Here is a 22,100-nt window from a genome sequence, read left to right as displayed (position 1 = left end):
GACTTCTTGGTTTGCCAGGTATGTCTGGGGACTAAGTCATGCAAAGGCTATGAATGAATAATTTAGGGGAAAGCAGCACCATAAACCTCAGATAACAACCACTGACTATGTACAAAAGGTTTCTCAAAAGCCGAGGTGCCATCTTTCCGGGATTCATGGCAGATGTGTGGGTCTGTGGAATCTCTCTCTACTCCAGTTAGTGTGGCCCATGTGTGCATATGTGCAGGTCCATTCACAGGAGAAGGGACCTACCAGTGGCCGGACTCTCAATACAAAGAATGGTTTTCTCTCTCCATCAGTTGGGGCGTGACCTCACCCATCTGTGCTGGAATTCTGGCTCGCTTCGTTTTGTGCGGGTCTTGTGCAGTCAGCCAGTTCAAGAGATTTTTTTTTTTTTTTGATTCATGGGTAATCTAGAGATTATGAATATGGTGGGTTAGAATTTGAGTTGATTCAATAAGAAACACTTGTCTTTTTTGGTTTTTATTTGGTTTTTAAAACAATAGCTCGTAAGCAGGACTTTTCTAGTTGCTGAGAAGTCATGGCTTTCAGAAAAGCTATGTACACATCTGAACAATATAAAATGAGTTCTATATTATTGTTAAAATTTGTATCATGAGGAAAATGTTATTATCAAGTGTGATAGATATTACTCTTGAAACTGGCAATACTTTCAGAAAGAAGATTATCAAAGACATCAAATACTGCAGGAGAATCTAACAAGAGGTTCTGAATTTGGAATGAATTAAATCAGGTTTTGTCTAAATACTTGGTAATCTCCCATTGCCTGGTCCCCATGTGGGCCTTCTGATTTGAATTGATAAAATTAACTCTCTTTGGTTCTTGAGCCTGCCTGGGTTTGGGGAAGGAATACACACAACTCTCTCCATTATGTCAAACCCCCTGCTTTGGTAACACACAGGAAATATATGGGTAAAATGAAATTTAACTGTTTAAACCAAGACTATTCTTTCAAGCCTTCTAACATCAAGAATATGATTTTTCCTCAAAGGAGCCATTTCTTTTTTGTTTGTTTGTTTTTTGTTTTTGTTTTTGTTTTTTTTGTTTTGTTTTGTTTTTCCAGATAAGGTTTCTCTGTGTAGCTTTGCGCCTTTCCTGGAACTCGCTCTGTAGACCAGGCTGGCTTCGAACTCACAGAGGTCTGCCTGGCTCTGCCTCCCGAGTGCTGGGATTAAAGGCATGTGCCACCACTGCCTGGCGGCTGCTTCTTCTTCTTCTTCTTCTTCTTCTTCTTCTTCTTCTTCTTCTTCTTCTTCTTCTTCTTCTTCTTCTTTTTTATTAAAGAATAGCTGTGATATAAATTCACAACTGCCACTGCCAAAATATTATTAGCATTTTGCAAAAGATTTCCATAATGCCTCAAAGCACCACATTGTTCTGACTAATCGGTGATTTTAGACTATTTTTAAGAACTCATCATTGCTGAGGCAAGTGTAGCATGTGGGTCCCTCTACTGTTACCTTGGAAACATTGATTGCTAGAGGGTCAGTGCCTGTGAAGTTGGTACCTCCACCTGGGAACAAGTCCCCACATCTACTGTGAGTCCTCACACGCGATCCAAATGTGTTTAAGTGGATCATGGTGCTGTGCTTAAGGCTGCTTCCATGGTTTAGGCTAGAAGGCATTCGAGATCTTTCCTCTATATGTGTGAAGTCTGGAGGTTGAAGGACACATTCAAGGTCACAAGGCCTATGGGAGAAACAGATACAGCTCCATTACTCTGTGCCCATCTGTGAGCTTTTGTCTGCACACCAGTGGCTCCTCAGTTTTTCATTCACTCTGTATAGTAGAAGGTACTGGTGGTTCTAACTTCTCTGGTCTTCTCAGAAGCAGAGATGGCATCAGTTAGGACTAAGGGGGCAGGGATGGTAAAACCAAAATTATGTGGCTCACAGAGAATTTCAAGCTGGCCTTTCTGATTTACTGGTTATGTGACCATCCTAAACTTCCTTAAAGCCCTGGCAGGTTTCTTCATCTTTAAAATACAAGATGATGAAAGGATCATTCATTCACCCAACAGTTATTTATCAAATGCTTGCTACACATCAGGTGTTTTATGGGTTCTCTGAATACAGCTGCTCAAGTCCTTGTGCACGCAGAGGTCACAGTTTAGGGGTTGAGATGGCTAAACCATGTGCATGCATGTGTGTACTATGGTGTCTGTATGTGTGTATACATGTATGTTTGTGCGTATGTGTGTATACATGTATGTTTGTGCATATGTGTATATGTATGTGGTCAACAGAAAGAAATAGGGTGTGATTGGGTCAATGAGTGACACACTCATGAATGGAGTTGCTGTCCTTATAAAAGAGGTCCCTGCCTTCCTTTCTGCCATGTAAGGACAATAGAAAACATTGTGAGGAAGAGGACCTGACTAGATACCGAGTCTGCTGGCACCTTGATTTTGGACTATTTAGACTCCAGTTCTACCAGCATGATGCTGTTGGCATTTCATAGTTCCCCAGTGTCAGGCACCAGCTCACAGGGATCTTGTCCCACAGATGATGGGAGCCTTTGATGGCCAACTGCAGTGGCCCATGTGATGTCCCTCTTGGAAAGATCAGTCTGGAACTGGGGGAAGAATGGACACCAGAGCGCACACTGAGAAGATGGCTAGGAGGCCATTGGCCATCTAGGCAGCATATAAGCACAGCTGGCCCATTGCCTGTAGAAGTGACGAGAGGCTTTGACTGGGGATGTAGTTGAGGGTAGAGCTGATGATACTTGCTGGCCAGTTGGATAGGAAGTATGATTATAGTGAGAAATTGTGAATGCCTTCAAATTTTTAAAATAAGAGCTCATTGAGATATCATTCATATATTATTGAAATATATAATCCAATGGATTTTTTTTTAGTATATTCAGGGTTGGGTAACTATCATTACAATAAATTTTAGGACATTTCATCACCTCAAAATAGGCATTCATCACCTGATCCTACTACTTCCCCAAACTCCAGCTCTAGGCAACTTTCTGCCTCATAGATTTGCCTACTTTAGACATTTCATATAAATTCAGTTATATGATAGGTAATGTTTATAAGCAGTTTTTTCCCGTTGAATACAATGCTGCTATGCCTCATCCATGACATGACGTGGATGGGTACTGCTTTCTTCATAATTCCTGAGTCATTTTCCCCTGAGGAGACACACCATGCTTTGGTCATCCACTCATGTCCTTATGGCTGGAGGCTACTGTGGAAAATGCTGCTGTATTCTTCCCAAGTCTTGCTACACCATCTAATCTTCCATTTTGGTCCTTTCCTCTTCTCTACTATATTCCATGTCCCTCACCATCTCTCTTGCTTCTTATCTGCTAGGGACCCAGGTCTCTGTCTGAACCCTGCCCCTTTACACCATTAAGAATGCAGCAAATCGTCACTGCTTCTCTGTGTTCAGCCACTTTCTCTCCTTTCTTCCTTTTTCCTCCTCTCCCTTTGTCTTGATCTCTAGTTCCCTGTCTTCCTCCTCTCTCCTCCCCTCTTTCTTTGTCTTTGGTACATATTGATCTGTTTGACTGGTTGTTTTTTAAATGAAATCACCGGCTTGCTCACATCACATCATGGAGCTGCTTCTCCGAGGTCAGGCGTCAGTGTCATCTCCTTCTGGCCCTTTTTCTGCCCGCAGTGCTTATCTTTTTGGAAGCATTCTTTGTGTGGTTTGCAGAGCCTTTCTGTGTACATTCCCGAGTTCTCACAAGATCTCATCTCCCGCTTTCCTTTTTAGCCACTCTCCTGGGCCTTTGATAGCAATTTCTCATTCCGAGCTGTCACCACAAGACCCTCCTTCCAGTCTGTCACCAGACCCTCCTTCCAATCTGGCCTCTCACCTCAGCTTTGGCGCTATTATTGGACTTGGCATTGATGCATCTGCTCACTGCTGCTGACACTGCTGGTCTCCCTCATTGCTCAGGCTGGATGCTGGACCTTGACGGTTCTGCCTTTCTATCATTTATCCCTGGACACTCACCAATTCACCTTATTTATGGTGATTCCTTATCTGACTCTTTCTTCCTATTCCACCACAACAGCCCTGATTTAAGCTGCTGTCATCTGCTGCCTGAATGATAGTGACAAGCCTCTGCCTCCCTACATTCCATCTTTTCTTTGTTCACTGCTGCTTGTGATACTCGGGAAGCTCAGACTGGGGATGACAAAGGGGTGCTCTGGACTGAGAAGGGCAAAACTAGTGCCCAGATGATGTTGTTATTTTTCATGACCTTGGGGAAATGCTTTGATCTTACTGTGTCTCTATCCAAAGTAGGGTGGAAGGATGGTAGTCAATGGCCACAGTTGAATGACTGCTTTGGCAATACAGTAGATACCTGTGGCATGCTCAGACAGGTACTTGCCTGGTACATAGTCAGCACTCAAAGGTGCCAGCTGCCACATCTGTTGCCAAAGTGAGAGCAAAAGCCACTGCTTCCTTCAGTCAGAACTTGGACTTCAGCTCTCTGTGGTTCCTGTACTGGACCATTGGCAACACTTAGGACCTTCTCTCTCCTCTCCTAAGGCAGGAGAGCCAGGCTGCATACTGCCCCTGCCTCAAAGAGGGTCTGTTGGCCCTCATTGTTAGAATTCTGCCCTCACTCCAGCTGCATGACTGCACATGCACAGTTCATGAGTTAAGCAAGGGTCTTGTGTCTTACATCATCAGTGTGTGTTGGTGATCACGTATGCGCAACGTGGTCGCACAATCTGAGCATGCTCAGCGTGGCTCTGTAAGCCCACCTGTACCTTAAAGAGCTGTGACTCAGACCCCACCCTCTCTTTTTCTCTCTCTGTTCTGTTCTGCTCTCTCATTTTCCCTCTCTCTGCACATGCTTTCCTCCCCAGGCCTGGTTCTCTTGTCTCCCTCCCCCCAATAAAGCTCTAAAACTAATACTGGGTTCTGTCGTGACCGTGACCTTTCCATGTGGTAACCAGTGCTGTAACCAGCGCCACTTATCATTCATTTCATTGGTGCCATGACTCGAAGGAAGAAGAGGAGGTGGGTACAAGGGAACATATGCATACACAAACATACATGTACACATAGTCATGTTTATATTCTTATATATTCCATGTTTGTACCAGTGCAAATGGACATGCAACACATATACATATACATATATATATATATATATGTACATCATACACCTGAACACAGATATACACATACATTTATATGCATTCACATGCTCATGTATATACACACGAGAGAGAGAGAGAGAGAGAGAGAGAGAGAGAGAGAGAGAGAGACAGAGACAGAGACAGAGACAGAGAGACAGAGAGAAACACACACAAGCCCAGGATGAGTGGCCCATATGGGACACCTCTTTCTCTGGCCTTGGACATTGATACAAGAGAAAGGTGAAGAATAAATTTCTTTCTCCATCCCTTCATCCTGAGCTTGGTTTAAGGGCTCCTTTATGGCTCTTGAATATCATCCAGCCCAGAGGTATCCACCAGAGAAGGCTACTCAGACACAGGTTCAAGCCAGTAGAAAGTCTTTATTAGCTGGCCAGTGATAACACTGGGTATTCAGGACCCAAGTGCAGTCCCAAGCCTTTCTCAGGGTGGGATTTTAGATACAAACAAACAAAACAACAACATCAACAACAATCAAAACACATCCTAGATTGACACACCCCAGTTAGCAAGAACAGTTAGTCAGAAGCAGAACTTCAAAAGCCAAAAAGCAAGGTTAGTACATTTAGGGACTTTCCTGGAACTCTGGACTTGGATGGATTAGGTCTTTGCTCTCCTTTGGTACTTGTTGCTGATCATGTCCTAGGTTCCAAGGCCTGACTGGCACTTTCACCATGGCTTCACTCATGCTAAGGTCTGGGGACCTGTTATACTTTTTAAAAAAAAATTTTCCTTCAATAATCTGAATTATATACAAAAATTTTAAATGAATAGCATTAATATTTTATATTAAAAGAATACTTGCTGGTCACTTTCCTGTTTAGTAGATACACCATGTCAGAATAATCTGGAAGGGTTTTTTTTAATCTTTATATTTCAGTTTTAAGAGTGGTGTGTGAGTGTGTGTGTGTGTGTGTGTGTGTGTGTGTGTGTGTGTACATGTGTATTTGTCATGGGACATGTGTGGACATGAGAGGACATCTCAGGTGTCACTACTCATCTTCCACCTTGTTTGAGGCAGAGTGTCTTGGTGTTAGCCACTGTGTACACATGGCTTGTTGGCTCTTGAGCTGCTGGGAATTCTCCCATTTCCACATTCCATCTCATAGCAGCAGCACAAGATCACAGATCTCATAAAGCACCTCATCTGAGTGCTGGAGAATCTGAACACTTATTCAGCTGGTGGTTTACCCCGAGTCGTCTCTTCATACTGGAATGGTTCCTTAGACTTAAGCCTCTGGGCCCACCTGTGGTTTCTGCTTCAGCAAATGAAGGATGTTATTGCTCATTTGCCAGATGTTCCCAGATGATGCTAATGCTGATCACACTGAGAGGACCACTGTTCTAAATTGCCTGCAAGGAACTGGAGCTCAAATGATAATAGATAGGCACATTGCTCTGTGGACTTGAAATCCACAAATTCTTCATTCATTCACAAAACGCAGAGCCACTTGTGATACACTGGTGCCTAGGCATTGTACAAGCTTCTGTGGATTTAAAGGTACATTTGATAGACATTGGACCTGCTGGTTAGAGTTGATCTCATTCAATGTCTTGAGAGCTAGGCATCTTTATCCTCATTTTGGGCATTATGGGAATGAACGTTCTGAAGACTTGGATGAGCTCACTCAGCTTACCACCATGAACCAATGGTTTCCCAAACTATATCCTTTCTGCTCTCTCTACTTCCTGTGTATTTGGGTATTAGATATATTTGCTTTCTTTCAAACCTTGAGATTAAGTTTTTTTTTTTCACTTCTGCTGAATGCCAAGCTTTCTTTCATGCTTTTATTCACATCACACATTTCCATTTTAATTATATGCTACTGATTTGCCTTTTGTGAGCCATATGTATCTTTCTTTACCTTTGGTTTTTAACTTAGGTTTACATTTGTCCATACATGTTTGGTTTTCTCATGCCAGCCCATCTTTTTCTCTCTTTCTGAATAATTCCTGCCTTCCCACAATGAGATTGCATGTACCAAGATGGAATAGCTTGATGGTGCACAGATTCCTGCTATTTATTTATTGTCTGGCATGCGGATATTAGGCACTGCATCTCATCTCGGCAGCTGTGGCTAAGGTGCTGGCACCAGCTGCTCATTCCCAGAGGGTAAGATCTGAAGCTGGTAAGCTCTCTTGGTGGCATGAGGCTTTCCATTCAAGTCCAACAGCTTCACTCCACTGCACAGGCTGGATTATAAAAAGACTGGCTGTGCTAAAAATAGCTCTCACTTTAATTCCCACTTTGGAAGCTTCCAGAACAGTGCTCCAAAGAAACAATTAGATTCTCCCTCACAGAGCTAAAACATCAAGGGAAATGCTTTTCATTCTCAGTAGAAGAATCACGCAGTAACCTTCATCAGTACAGACAACTGTGTTGGGAAGGGTGGTCAATGTTTTCTTTTACAGATATAACTGATAAACTGATTTTGAAATAGTCTGACTCATTTAGGGAACTTTCCTTACATGCATGTGATTCATCCTTGATCTCTGAAAGGTTTCCTTTGTTTGGAGGGGTCAGGTAGTGCAGTCATAATGACAGATGGGTAGGCAAGGTAGATTTTATTATGTTGTCAGAAGTCAAAAGATACTACTTAGCTGTAGTTTTGTCTCAGTCATTCTGATACCAGATGGAAAAAGCCATTCTTTTTCCATACGCCATTAAATTTTAAGATGTATACTGAAATACAAAATAGTATAAAATCAAGTTTTCCAAATATATATTAGATAGCATGTAGTTTGTTAACACCTGGTGTGGTGATTTGAAAGAAAATGGTTCCCCAAAGGGAGTGGCACTATTAGGAAGTGTGGCCTTGTTGGAAGAAGTGTGTCACTATGGGGGTGGGCTTTGAGGTCTCTTTTGCTCAAGCTTAGCTCAGTGTAACACAGAGACCACTTCCTGTTGGTTGCAAGATGTAGGACTCTCAGCTGCTTCTCCAGCACCATGTCTGCCTGCATACCACCATGTCTCACCATTGATGATAATGGACTGAACCTCTGAATTGTAAGTGAGCCACTCCAATTAAATGTTTTACTTTATAAGGGTTGCCGTGGTCATAGTGTCTCTTTACAGCAAGAGAAACCCTAACAAAGACACCTGGTGAATGGGTTTACAGTCTGATGCTTTTCTTAAATGCACATGGTTATCTTCTGCCTGGTATTTCTGTCATGAGCAGGCTCTCTACCAGGGCGCACTTCCTGTCATATGTGCATTGATTCACCTAACATTACTCATGCTTAGACCTCTATAAAAGTACTGGGTGTTTGTTCCCTGGGTGTTCCCTGCATCTCTGAAGGCATTCTTGTGAATCTCCAAGTCACACTGTTTTATCTTTGTTATACTAGAATGTTTTCTAAAGAAAAAAAAAAAAAAAAAAGGCTGTGTGTGGTGGCTCATGCCTTTAATCCCAACAGTCAGGAGGCAGAGGAAGGCATATCTTTGTTATCTGTGAGTTCGAGGTCAGCCTAGTCTACAGAGTAAGTTCCAGGACAGCCAGAGAGCCAGGGCTGTTACACAGAGAAACTCTATCTTGAAAAACAAAAACAAAAACAAAAAAAAAAAAGAAAAGAAAAGAAAAGAAAAGAAAAAAGAGCAACCCTATGATTCTCAGGCAGTCTTTCCAAGCTACCCATTGTGAACCAATTACTTCATTCTGAATATCCCAATGGTAAATTCCTCAATTACTTAGAGTTTTAGAGTCAAATCGTGTAGTTTAAAATAGTCTCTGATTTGGAGCTATTATAAGGTACTCCTAGAATTCTGATTATTCAAAATGCTGTGAATATACTATCTCTAGTTTATAAAGGAGTGGTTCTGTGTAATGGAAGGAGGAGGGATTGGGATAAAAATAATGATTTTCAGTCTGAAAGGATAACATCCCTCTGACTTGGGGTTTCCAGCCCTGGCATTAGGGTCATTTTGGACCAGATAGTTCTTTGGGGTGGAGACTGTTGTATTTTTAGAATGTTTGGCAGTACTCTGTACCCACTAGATGTCAGTGGCATCCCTAGTGATCGGACATTGAACAGTGTCACCAGACATTCCAATTGACCCTGGGGGCGAATCAGCCCAGCTGAGAACCACCGACTTGAGGAATCTAACCTGATCAGGGACTCCTGAGGCAGAAAAAGGTGATGAGTTCTGTTCCTGCCATGTTAATTTGCCATGTTGCAGGGAACCATTGGATGAGGAGTTGGAGAAGCAGGACTGACATTCAGAAGTGGGCCAGCTTAACTTTCAGACTGACTGAATGGAGAGGGATCTCTGAGCAGGATGATTGGTCATTGCAATTTCCCAAGTTGGGGGTGCTGGCCACTGTAGCAAAAAGTAAGGTGATTTTTGGTAGTGCATGTCTTAGCCACTGTTTTATTGCTGTGAAGAGACCATGACCAAAGCAACTCTCATTAAAAAAAAAAGCATTTAATTGGGAGCTTGCTTACAGTTTCAGAGGTTTAGTCCATTATCACCATGGCGGGGAGCAGACAGACATGGTGCTGTAGCAGAGAGCTTTACATCCTGATCTACACAGGCAACAGGTAGAGAAAGTGATACTAAGACTGGTGTGAGCCCACCCCCAGTGACACACCACTTCTTCTGGCCACACCTCCTCCAACAAGGCCACACCCCTCCAACAAGGCCACACCTCCTCCAACAAGGCCACACCTCCTCCAACAAGGCCACACCTCTTAATCCTCCCCTAACAGTCTAACTGGGAACTAATCATGCAAATATATGAGCCTATGGGGGCATTCTCATTCAAACCACTGCTATAGTATATTTTGTGAGATAACCATTTTTCTTTTTCTTTTTTTAAAGGCAAAAACCAAAACCAAATAAATAAAACTCCCCATCTTTGTGTTTATTTTTAATGCCCATTAGGAGAAAGAGTAGAAAGCACACTTCACTTATTTGGTTTCTGGATATTGTTGCTTTGGAATAGGAAAAAAAAAAAACCAAACCTTAGTTAAAAGATGCAGTGAATTTAGAGAAAAACCTTAAATAAATGGGACTCATTCCTTGAACAATTATTTGTGTTGGGAAATGTTATAAGTTACAAATGTCAAGGGATTAATAAGACAAAGTCCTCATTCTCAAGAAGTTGAGAATACATGTGTAAGGCAAATCCATTCATGTTCATCAGATAGATGTACTTAGAAGTGAATGAATGAGAGAATCATCTCAAGTGATGGTAAGTGTAAGGAGACAGAGCATAGACTCTGGGAATAAAGCCTGCTCTTAGGATCTTCTATATGAGGAAGAAATAAATATATTCATATAGTGACAAGTAGGCATATACATCAAGTTCAAGGTAAAGGGTCAGAGCCGCAGGTCCAAGTCGCTGATTTCTGAGCTTAGACCTAATGGGCATGGCAGTCCCAAAAAAATACAGAGGCCAACTGCATAGCCATGTAGAGTGACCTGGCTGAGGTCTCAGATGTTCTAGAATGGTTTTGTGCCAAAGAAGACTATCAGAAATTGTCTTTTGTGGGACAACACAATGGATCAGTGGGTGAAGGCACTTGCTGCCAAGCCTGATGACCTGGGTTCCATCCTCAGGACCCACATGTTGGAAAGGAGAGAACTGACTCCTACAAATTACCTTCTGACCCCCCCCATTCACTGTGGCATTTGTATGCACAAACAGACAGACACACAAATTTTAAAAAATTAAAAAAGAAAGGAGTTATTCCTTTGTGTTTGTTCCCTTAGGAGAATTAAGTTTTAAATAGTGATTTCTGAGATCTGTTAAACATCTCAATGTGATCTAACAACCTCACACACATTTCAATTTAAACTTCATTAGCCAAAAACATAATAATCAGTTACCCAATTTAACATTGTGATTGGAATCATGTCTGAGAAGTTCTCTCAGACATCATCCATGTCTCTTCAGTTGTGATGTGTGTAATCTTGGCATTCTCACATACCAGATTAGCCTAACCAAAACCAAAGTGGTAATCCTGTAGATTGAACAGAACCAACGCTGTCCTTTCTGTAGTTGGTTTGTTTAGAACGTTTCTCATGGCTGTGACCTGGTCCCTAACTAGAAGCAGCTGAAGGGAGGAAGGCTGTACTCTGGTTCTCAGTTTGAGGGGTACAGTTTGTCGTGGAGGGAAGGCATGGTTCTCAGTTTGAGGGGTACAGTTTGTCGTGGAGGGGAAGGCATGGTTCTCAGTTTGAGGGGTACAGTTTGTCGTGGAGGGGAAGGCATGGTTCTCAGTTTGAGGGGTACAGTTTGTCGTGGAGGGGAAGGCGTGGCAACAGGCGGCTCTCCAGTGGTGGGTGCTGACAGCTGGGTCTTTTCACCTCCTCCCATATTGGTGGAAGAAGATACAGAAAGCAGACAGGAAGTGGGACTGGGATGAAAAAGACCTCAAGGTCTTATTCTGGTGGTTAAGCCCCTACAGCAAGCAGAACTATTGTCAGGAGACCAAGTGTTCAGACAGATGAGCTAACGGGGCATTTTTATGTTCAAATCACAACACACTTCTACCTCTTTCTGGGGTTAGAACTCCTGTAAGCAAAGGAAACACTTTATTGTTCTAAGCTATTTTCAGTTTTTGACCCACATAAACTGGAGCTTGCAGATTCACAAAACCTGGGAACCCATACAGGTCATGCCTTCCTTTTGGTCCTTTGCAACAACATGTGATTCTAAGTTCACAGTCTTCCAGTGCCTTGATTTCACAACTCATAGCCACTGGCTTTAAGAAACACCATCACTTCAGTACTCTGATAGTATTTGCAAGTCTGACAAAGGTTGAAGCTAATTAGCTTCCTCTATGTTTGATTGGATTTATGTGTGTGTGTGTGTGTGTGTGTGTGTGTGTGTGTGTGTGTGTGTGTGTGTGATGTACCCATGTGTACATGTTTGTATGGGTATGTGCATGTGTGTGGAAGTCAATGTTGAGTGTCTTCTTCAATCACTTCTTCCACCTTAATTTTTGAGATGTCTCTCACTGAATCTGGAGCTTACCACTTCATCTAGAGTACCTGGCCAGAAAGTTCCAGGGATCCTTCTATCTCTGCCTCCCATCCTTGGGATTTCTGGGCACACACTACCAGGCCTGGATTTATGTAGATCCTGGAGTCTGAATTGAGGTTTTCATTTCATTTCATTTCATTTCATTTCATTCAGACACCTTTCTGACTGACCCATCTCCCCAGCCTCTTCCATGATTCTTGAGGCAACTTCATTGTCTTTCTATTTGATCCTTTACTCTGTTATATAGTTTATTTCTAAATCTTTGCTGTCTTTATTTTCTGATCTTCCTGATGGACTTTTGTCTTGGCTAGCCACTTACTCAGCCTCCCCCTGAGTAAGTTGTTAGTAACAAGTTAGTTGTTTCTAACTTTCTTTAGTAATGTCTTTATAAGATGGCAATTCTAAGTTCATGCTACCCTTCTCTGGGTAGGGCAGGGCTATGCCTGTTTTCTTTTCTGTTTTTAATCCTGTATTCTTCTCATATCTTTATCTAGTCCCAGGCTAGTGTGAAGCAGATGCTAAAGACCAAGTTGTTTGGTGAGTTTAAGAACAGAATGAGGCCAAGTGGTTGCCGCATGGTGGTCAGTGGGGAGAGTGGACAAAGAGGAGGAAGGCAGGGGTCAGATCATCTTACCTTTCAGCCACTGACTAGTTTTCTTCTAAACCCTTTGGGAAGCCACTGGAGGGATTTACATATAGGTGTAGTAGTAACTAAATTACACCTTCAAATCTCTCTCTGGTTAATTCTATGTGGAGAATGGATTGAAAGAAAGCCAGTGTAAAGTGTTGGTCTGGGAAACTGTTGCTAGAGTCCTTAGAGACAGTGATGCCTGGGCCTAGATGACATAAAAGGTGTCATGGGGCTGTGGCAGTAATTTGGAAGGCTGGCCATAGTGCTTGTGACCCAGTTGTTAGGAGGAACCCTGCCACTGGCTAAGGACAAGAGCTTTCACACTCACCAATCCTTGTCTGTTATTGCCATTGTTTTGTGTAGATCTTACACTGGAAACCAGAGTGAAGCTTGTCATTGTCCTGCATTTTAGGGGAAATGTCAGTATTACTCACACCTGCTCTGCATAGCTCTGTGCCTTTACATATGTTTTCCACCACTCTTTGTTGACTGCCCACTTCAGGGAGGCTGAGGAAGTGGCTAGTCAGGTAGCATCAGAAAACAAAGACAGTGAAGATTTAGAAATCAACTATATAACAGAGTAGAGGATCAGACAGAAAGCTCAACAATAATTCCTGGCTCCCCATGACTAGCCTGGTGCGGACAGGCATCAAAACTGCTCTGTACACACACAGATGGATATTGTCTATCATCACTAGGATGCTAGCGGTTGCTAGGATGCTGGTAGTTACCAGGTATTTGCAGTATTGCCAGGGATGCTCTGTGTCTCATAACCTCATAATCCCAGCCTGCCTCTCTGTACTCCACCAACACTGCATGCCTCCATTATTGTTTTTCATTTGTAGAAACTCTGAGGATATGCCAGCAGACTCATAGATTACAAGTCTATCCATTTAATCACAATCTTTTCAATCATATTTTTCTGTTTCTTATACTTTCAAAATTCTCAAACACTTTAAAGCACAAGGGAAATAAAATAATGAGGTAGAGTTTACCTCAGACGAGAGTTCCCTCACTAGGGACCCACAACTGACCTTGGCATATGAAAACCATTCTTTCAGACCTTCTGAAGGGATGTAGAACTCCTGCATTGTCACCCACTCAGTGCCTGTGGCATCCCCAAGTCACTATGGAAGCCCAAACACCTAATATTAAAATATGAATTAATTTCTTTGATTGATTTCTTATAAAACCAGTATACAGTACTGGCTCATTGAACAGTACCTCAGATGAATTCCACTTATAGTTTCATATCATTAGGTCTATAAAAATAAGTGCATAGGGATATTTATATTTTCACACAACTGCAGTTCTTAAAAGATAAAATTTTGGTATTAATACATGTGGCTTAAAATGAGATCATTGAGAGTGGGAGGTGATGGGAGGGTAATGGGGTGAATATGATCAACATAGGATACCAGATAATATTACATAAAATATTAATAGCTTGAAACTAGGTGACAAGTGTGGAGGGCTAGATCTTAGTCTCCCCATGCTTAAGTATGTTTGAAATTTCAAATTGTCCAAAGCAATGGTCATTACAATTTTCTTCTATCATCTCTCTTCCCTCTTTTTTAAATGAGGCTGCTACTGTGTAGCCCAGGCTGGCCTGGACTTTGATATCCTCCTGCCTCACCTTCCCAAGTCTAAGATTACAGGCAGGACCCTGTTCTGGCTTCTGTCTAGGCTGCTTGGTGACTTAGGCACAGCTGTGTTTAAGGGCTTGGGCCCCAGGAGTCTGAATCCCTGGAGACTGTGCAAAGGGTTTAATCTTTCTATTCCTCAATTTCCTTGTTTGAAAAAGGGAAGGGATGGAACAGGAGAGCAGAGTGTATATATGGTAGACTAGTGTTGAACTCAGGGTTGCAATGGAGAGAAATTATCTCAGATAAACAAACAAACAAACAAAAAACCCCCAAGAAAACAAAAAACAAAAAACAAAAAAACAACCAAAGTACAAAGTACACGCTCTATGTGAACACTTTTTTTTTTAATTAGCCAAACATTGTTCGCAGCCTTCTCCTTGCAAGCATACTATCTCCCACTTTGAATCTAGAGCTTTCATTTGAAGCTACATTCTTGCTGTGATGTCATACTGAAAGATTCTCTTTGGAATTCTGAAGTAGCCTCTTGTCTTGGTGTCAGGCTTTTAGCTCAGAGGCTGGTGTCACTCCTATCCCTGTTGATAACTGGAACCCTCTTGGCTTGTTTGGGCGTGAGTGAGGAAGAGTCCTGGTTGGAGATGCTGAAATGATTGCCTCCATCCATTGTAATTCACACTTACAGGACAGGTAATTGGAGTTTAGACAGATCATCTCTCACTCACTTCATTGCCTGAGTTCTTCATGTCTCAGCTATATGTGCTGGCGATGGCCTTTCAAAACTAATAATCCAGAAAGGCAAGTTTTCATGTAGTCCAAGACATCATGGAAACATACAAAATACTACTGTATAATTATAATGGTGTCGAAGATATGTCTGTTTAAATTTATAATGGGAATTTTCTCTAGACTATCAATGATTTAGTCACTCAGATATCACCAATGAAGAGCACCATTTTTTGCCTTGTATTTTATATCTTGTATTTTCCATATTTTCCCTGAAGCATTGCCCACTCTAAGATGAGCATTTTTGTGTGCTGTTTTCTTTAAACTTGCCTCTCTGGAGGGCTTTGTTTTAAAAGAGAATTAAAAATCTGGGATTTATTTAAAGCCTTCAGGCTGCCCAAGGTGTTCTAGGAGATTTACAACCTGATTTTCCCACCGCTTGCCTGGGATTATGTCACTATCCCACAAGATCACCTGGGGGCTAGCTTCAGAGGAAAGGGAGAGCTGGATTTATTACTCAAATAAGTATTAAGAATAATATATTAATGTGATTATTGTTCTATGTGCCGCAATCTCTTAGTCTTTAAAATGAGAGCACTGGGTACAGAATTAACACAGGCAGCTACTTTTAGTTCTAAATATTAGACCCATTAAAACTATTTAATTCCTCTTGTATAGTGTGGTATGGTGGTGACTGAGGGAAGATAGCCCCCTCTCAGTCCCAGGGCACTTCATGTCAGAGGGATAATGTCCAAGGGACAGTGGAATTCAATCTTAGCTTTTACAGCTTCTGATAATATAAAACTCAGAGTTAGTATGGGAGAAAGCAATTTGCAAAGTGAGTACATTTTGAACCATAGCTCTAAGGTTCTGGTTATAGAACTACACAAGATCAAGGAGTGTCCGAGACACTCTTGTGCAAGGCTGTTGCCTCCAAGGGTGGACTCTGGTTGAGTCCCTCAATTTGGGGGTGGCTCTGGTGGTTTTAGAATACCAGGTCTTGGACAACAGGCATCTTCTTTTTCTGCAGGTTATACTGGAGAGCTTTGCCAGTCCAAGATTGATTACTGTGTCCTCGATCCTTGCAGAAATGGAGCCACATGTGTGTCCAGCCTCAGTGGGTTCACCTGCCAGTGTCTGGAAGGTAAGATTTGTAATTCTTGGGAAGCTTTTCATTTTCCATTCATAAACCCTTTTGATCAGTTTGGTACTTTTGGTTTCTAAACATTCCATACAAGAGAAACACACACACACACACACACACACACACACACACACACAATTTATAGAGCAGAACCAGAATATGAGCCCCTCAGTTTTGTTCTTTTATTTATTGAGAAATGGTCTTGTGTAGCCCAGGCTAGTCTAGAACTTGTTATGTAGCTGAAGATGACTTTAAATTCTGGATCTTTCTGCCTCTACTTCTTGAGTACTGAGATTATAGGTATGCACCACCATGTCCAACATGGGTTCTCTTTACTGCTGTGTTTGAATAATAGATACAATCTGTAGATGTAACAGTCTTATTAAATAAGAAACATAGAGGCAAATGCAGAGTTAAAAGCCCAAGAGGTCAGAGCAGTAGCTAAGAGCTGATACTATAAAACCTTTCTTACCCTTCGCTGTTGTCCTTCCCCTGAGAAAGAGAACCTACTTCCTGTGTGTCTGTCTTTTTATTGACTTTCTGTTCTGCCTTCTCATTAGTTGTAAACCCAACCACATGACCTCCTTGTCACTGCTTGTCTATACAGACCTCTAGGTCTCTATGGTTGGTATTGAGATTAAAGGCGTGTGTCTCCATGCTGATGGTGTCCTTGAACACACAGAGATCTGCCTGTCATGTGATTGGGATTAAGGGCGTGTGCTACCACTGCCAGACTTCTGCTTTGGCTTGCTATTAGCTCTGACCCCCAGGTAACTTTATTTATTAACATACAAATAAAATCACATTTCAGCACAAATAAAATACCACCATATTTCCCCCTTTCTATTTTAATAAAAAGAAAAAAGGAAAAAGTTATAACTAATATAAGAAAAACTATATATGAAAGTACAATAACTATGTACAATATATACAAGCAATAAATACCTAAACAATATCTAGTCCATTTGCATTTGACAAATTCAGAGAAAATAATTCCATTATCTATCCTATTTTTGTAAGTCCAAAATGTACTTGATTCACTTTCTATCCTAACTTATATTACTAACAGAACTATCTTATAACGTCTTTCAAATTTGTACACTTACACCTCTTTAGTGAGTTTCTTTTCTGAGATTCTTAACAAGGAAAACTATAACTATCTAATCTTTAACTAACTATAACTATCTAATCTTCAACTCTCTCAGAGACCCAAGAAGGAAATAATATTACCTAACAAAAATAAAAACAGGAAGTGCATGCAAGCAGCTTCCAAAAAAAAATGTGAGTTGACAGAAACAGCCAGCTGCTTGGATAGTCACCCAAGGTTTCTTCGCAGTGTTGGGCATCATCTTCAGCCTATAGGCTTAGAGTATCTGACAGACTTGTTTGTGAAGTAGGATGTACACAAGGTCAACAGTTCAACCTCACATTTGGTGAGAGCAGTCCATGTACCAGAAACACCTGAATTCCACTAGTGTCATGTCATAATTCAGGATTTTAAATTCTGGAAATTGTTGATGTTTTTTATTTTTTGAATTCAGCTGTCCATTCTTCTTGGCTTGTGTTTGTGGCTTTATCTTGGCATCCCATTTTTCTCCACATCCCTTTCTTTTCAGCTTGTGGGTGACTTCAACTCTTTTATTAAATGCCAGTCTACCGTTGAGAGGTTAGACTCCGTCAGCTTAGTTACTCTTTCAAGAATAACTGTTTCAGCTGCTGTTCCACTGCACATCAGAAGCCATCAGTCCACTGCCTGTTCAGCTGCCTTTGAAGAAAAGGACACTGTACCTTTTCCGGATTGCGAAGGCCACTTCAGGGATGGTGCCATATTGTCCTGGCCTCAGAAGATGCCTTTTGTTAAAGCCACAACCACAGTTGTTTTGGCAAGAATCGGTAGTCCTTTGTTTCATGTCCTGTCTGTCCATTTTTGTCCTGTTTGTCAGCAGTCAATTCGAGGATACTTTGTTGTCCAGTGGCTAACTTTTGCCACAATGAAAGTTAACTCCATATGCAATTTCTTCAATGCCCATATTTTCTCTGAAGTAGTTTGGTACTGCCAGGAGCCGACATGTCTCATAGTTATAACAAAAAAAGAAAAATTTTCAAAGTTATTAAAACATTTTAAATGCCATACTCTGTAGATCTCTGAAGGGTTTGAAGATGACCTGTCTATCTAAAATATATCTGCTCGATCTTGAAAACACACCTAATATGACTACAAGTTCGATTGTAATGTCTAACTACTAACTTTTATTTCTTTATATCCTAATAGTTGGTAATAATAACATTCAAGGATCAGCAAATTGCATTACATTGTTAAATGAATGGTATAAGTACAATATCTTGAACAAGATTAGAAATATACGTATAGCATTTTCTAACAATATCAATCTCAATATATATAATTTGTATACCATATACAAAAATCTAATCCAATGTTAAGTATTGTGATTGAGATTAAGGGCATGTGCTACCACTGCCAGACTTCTGCTTTGGCTTGCTATTAGCTCTGACCCCCAGGTAACTTTATTTATTAACATACAAATAAAATCACATTTTAACACAAATAAAATATCACCATAACAGTCTAATAATTTTGGTGATTTTCATACACACACACACACACACACACACACACACACACATTCACACTACATATATATGTAAAAATCACCAAAATTTGACACATATATATTTGACACACACATATATATTGACATACATATATATACATATAAAAAGGAACTAGCATAATAATAAAATAGAGCCTAATAGTGAAACTCCACTCAATATTTCTATTTTGCTTGACTTGTTTTAGTTCCCATACAAACTCACATTTAAACATCCAACGTATCTTGCCTTCTTTGTGCTTCACGGCAACTTTATGATGTCTTAGAAAAACTAAGCCACCTGGAGAGTCCTATCTTTAGGGCTGTTTTTATTTTAAAAGATGGGCTTGCTGCTAGGAAAGAGACAGGCAGGTGGTGGAAGGTAGAGTCTGGCATTGGGAATGGTTTTGTTCCCATTTCTGCTGTAAGGGGATTACTTTAGATCTTTAATGTTGTAAGAACAATGCTGTAGTAGAATTTTTCCATGCTTAAAACTGTCAAGTAGGCTCCTGATTCACAGATACAATACAGGCAACTACATAGCACATAACTCTGCAGAGGTTAAACACAGACCCTGCACAGAAGACATCTCCTTACTTCAAATCACCGGAAGCTGTCCCTGGCCAAGAGCCTGGCCCTCTTTTAATACCTGGGTTCCTGTGAGCTGCACCTGGGTTTAATTCCTACTCACTTAGTTAATCACCTACTCACATGGGCAGGATGGATGAATTACCCCCAGCCCCAATTTTGTGTGTTGGTAAAGCGTATGGTTCCCATAGTGAAGGGGTATCATACATATGCTTTATGAGCCTGCTCTTTACAGCACCTCCCACCCTCCTTTTATCTTTCTTTGGCAGTTCAGACAAACAGGAAAACTTGGAGGCATACCAGGACTGATGGCTGAGCAAGCAGCACCATTGTGACTCTACTACAAACACTCTGTAGTTTTTCAAAGCTTTGTCACGCTCCGGATGAGTCAGTTTCCACCTACCTCCTTTTAGACTTATTCCTTCAGTCAAGGTCAGGGTTCAGGGACATTATGGATCCACATGGGATTTTTGCAAAAAGAGTTTAGTCAACTCCCAAATGCTTTATCATTTCTTTGATATTTAGTAGAAAGGTACAACAAACTCCAGAGCCTTAAAGAGGAGAGATTGCACAGCTTGAGCTAGAACCGAGGGACTCAGCTGTCACTCATATATCGTTTTCCTTCTTGGCAGAGGCTTTTCTGAGTACTTGCTATTCATCAGGTGCTGTGCGAGGTACTGGATCTTGATGGTTGGAGCAGCCCAAAGGGTCCCTCCTGGGTCCAGTGTTGTTTGTTGAAGGCCTGAGGGCAGAGGTGATGCTGAGATGAGGGCTTGGAGGTAGTTTGTTGAAAGGGGGTAGGGTAAGGCTTATAGGGCTTCCCGGGCTGCAAGTGAGGAGTAGAGGGAGGCAGAGGCTTAGGGTTCGAGTCCAGCCCTTCCACTTACCTCTCTAGGCCCCTAGGACCCAGGCCCTGGGACACAGCCAGTCCCCGGGAACCCCTACCCAACTCTACCCCAGTTGCCAGCCAGCAGGGAAAACTCCTGTGGGAAGGCCCCCCACCAAAACCCCCCATCGGACCCTGCAATCCACAAGTCCCACACCCCGCCTCCATACCCATCTGCCTGTGACCCCAGTAACTTCCTGAGGTGTGGAAACCACATACCTTTGTATTCCATGGATAAGTAACTTTGCCTTCTGGGGCCTCAATATCACATCTACAAGATGATAAGGGTAAGTGTAGGGATTCAAGGGATCTCCTTCTGTTTTCAATAAAATCTAATGCAGATAAAAGAGGTTGGATATGCTCTCAACAATTATTTAATATTTTTGTCATTGTTCCATCATTAATTTGCCATTAAACCACTGGCAAATTTAAACCAAGTAATTTAATCGTTTTATTCTGGGACAGTATTGAACATAATGTAGAGAGAGATGAGAGTGTAAATAAGGAGAAAGGTCTGGGGACAGTTGCAGAAATCCAGGAAGTAGCTGACTCCCTGGAATTGAAGAACAGACTCTAGAAAGAAGTAAGCAGCTGATACTGTGAGGGAAGTTCAAGGGTAAAAGACAAGGCCTCTTGGGAAGGATTGACATGGAGAGCCGGGGGCAGTGAGAGAGAAATCTGTGGTTTCCATCCCTTTCAGGTTGTATTTCTTAATGGAGGAAACAGAAATGGGGATGTGGGTTTTATAGATGTTGTGTTCAAGGGGCCCTTTGCTCACACTAGTGAGATACCACTGAGGAAGAAGTACTGGTTAAGTTTAAACGAGCACCATTGACCTATAGTAGGGTAAGCCCTGTGTACCAGGTCTAGGATTCTTCTTCATCCCATGGTCGTTTGCATGCACCATGCTGTGGAAACTGTGGTATTCAGGCATTGAAAGGATGAGGGTGAGTTTCCCAGCAATCTTTTTATTCAGAGATCTCTCTCACTAAAGATTGACATGCTTTTGGGAAGGCCTGGAAGCTTTGTATCAGGAACATACAACTGGTGATGAGCATTTGAAAAAGCATTCCACTTTCTATTGAGAATTTTTAGTGTCCCATACATTGTACTTTGCTTATATTTTCCTTATCACTACCCTTCCCCATCGCTCTTCCCTACTCCCCACCTATCTCCAGAATAATTAGTTCCCTTCTGCTTTAATGCCATCTATTATCTATCTCATCTATCTATCTATCTATCTATCTATCTATCTATCTATCTATCTATCTATCTATCTATCTATTTAATCATCTATCTATCTATCCATCTATCTGTCTATCTAATAATCTATCATCTATCTATTTATCTATCTATCTATCTATCTATCTATCTATCTATCAGCTATCCATCCATCTACCCATCCACCCACTCCCCCCTCTCATTTATCTATTATCTATCATCTATCTATATACTGAGATTCTTTTTATGAGGGAAAACATGATATTTGTATTTCTGAATCTGGCTTATTTTGCTTAACATGATAGTCTCTGGTTGCATACATTTTCCTGAAAGTGTTACAGTTTTATCCTCTTTATGTCTATATTTCTTCTTAGGGTGGTTGGATAGTAACTAAATATGTAGAGCAGTTTGTCCTTGGAAAAGAGCCTGTGCCTCCAGGATCCTTCTCACATTAGCCACACACTAAAGCAATTCTGAAAAGTGTATTAAAGCATGAAATGTTTTGGAATTCTAAGCCAGCCCTTGACCTCCTTGCTTCCTTTCCACTTTGTCC

The 22,100-nt window shown here is 41.4% G+C and overlaps 1 protein-coding gene across 1 annotated transcript in view; it reads left to right on the top strand.

Annotated features, from left to right (window-relative positions):
* The window catches only part of Dner (delta/notch like EGF repeat containing), a 196,124-nt gene that overhangs the window by 84,168 nt on the left and 89,856 nt on the right, over positions 1-22,100 (top strand). The window contains exon 7 of the mRNA XM_059278712.1: positions 16,130-16,243. Coding sequence (XP_059134695.1) covers positions 16,130-16,243 — 114 coding nt within the window. The remainder of the gene's footprint in view (positions 1-16,129; positions 16,244-22,100) is intronic.

The sequence above is a fragment of the Peromyscus eremicus genome, chromosome 13 (genome assembly GCF_949786415.1).
Source record: "Peromyscus eremicus chromosome 13, PerEre_H2_v1, whole genome shotgun sequence".
Classification (NCBI taxonomy): domain Eukaryota; kingdom Metazoa; phylum Chordata; class Mammalia; order Rodentia; family Cricetidae; genus Peromyscus; species Peromyscus eremicus.
This window is presented reverse-complemented; position numbering and strand designations above follow the sequence as displayed.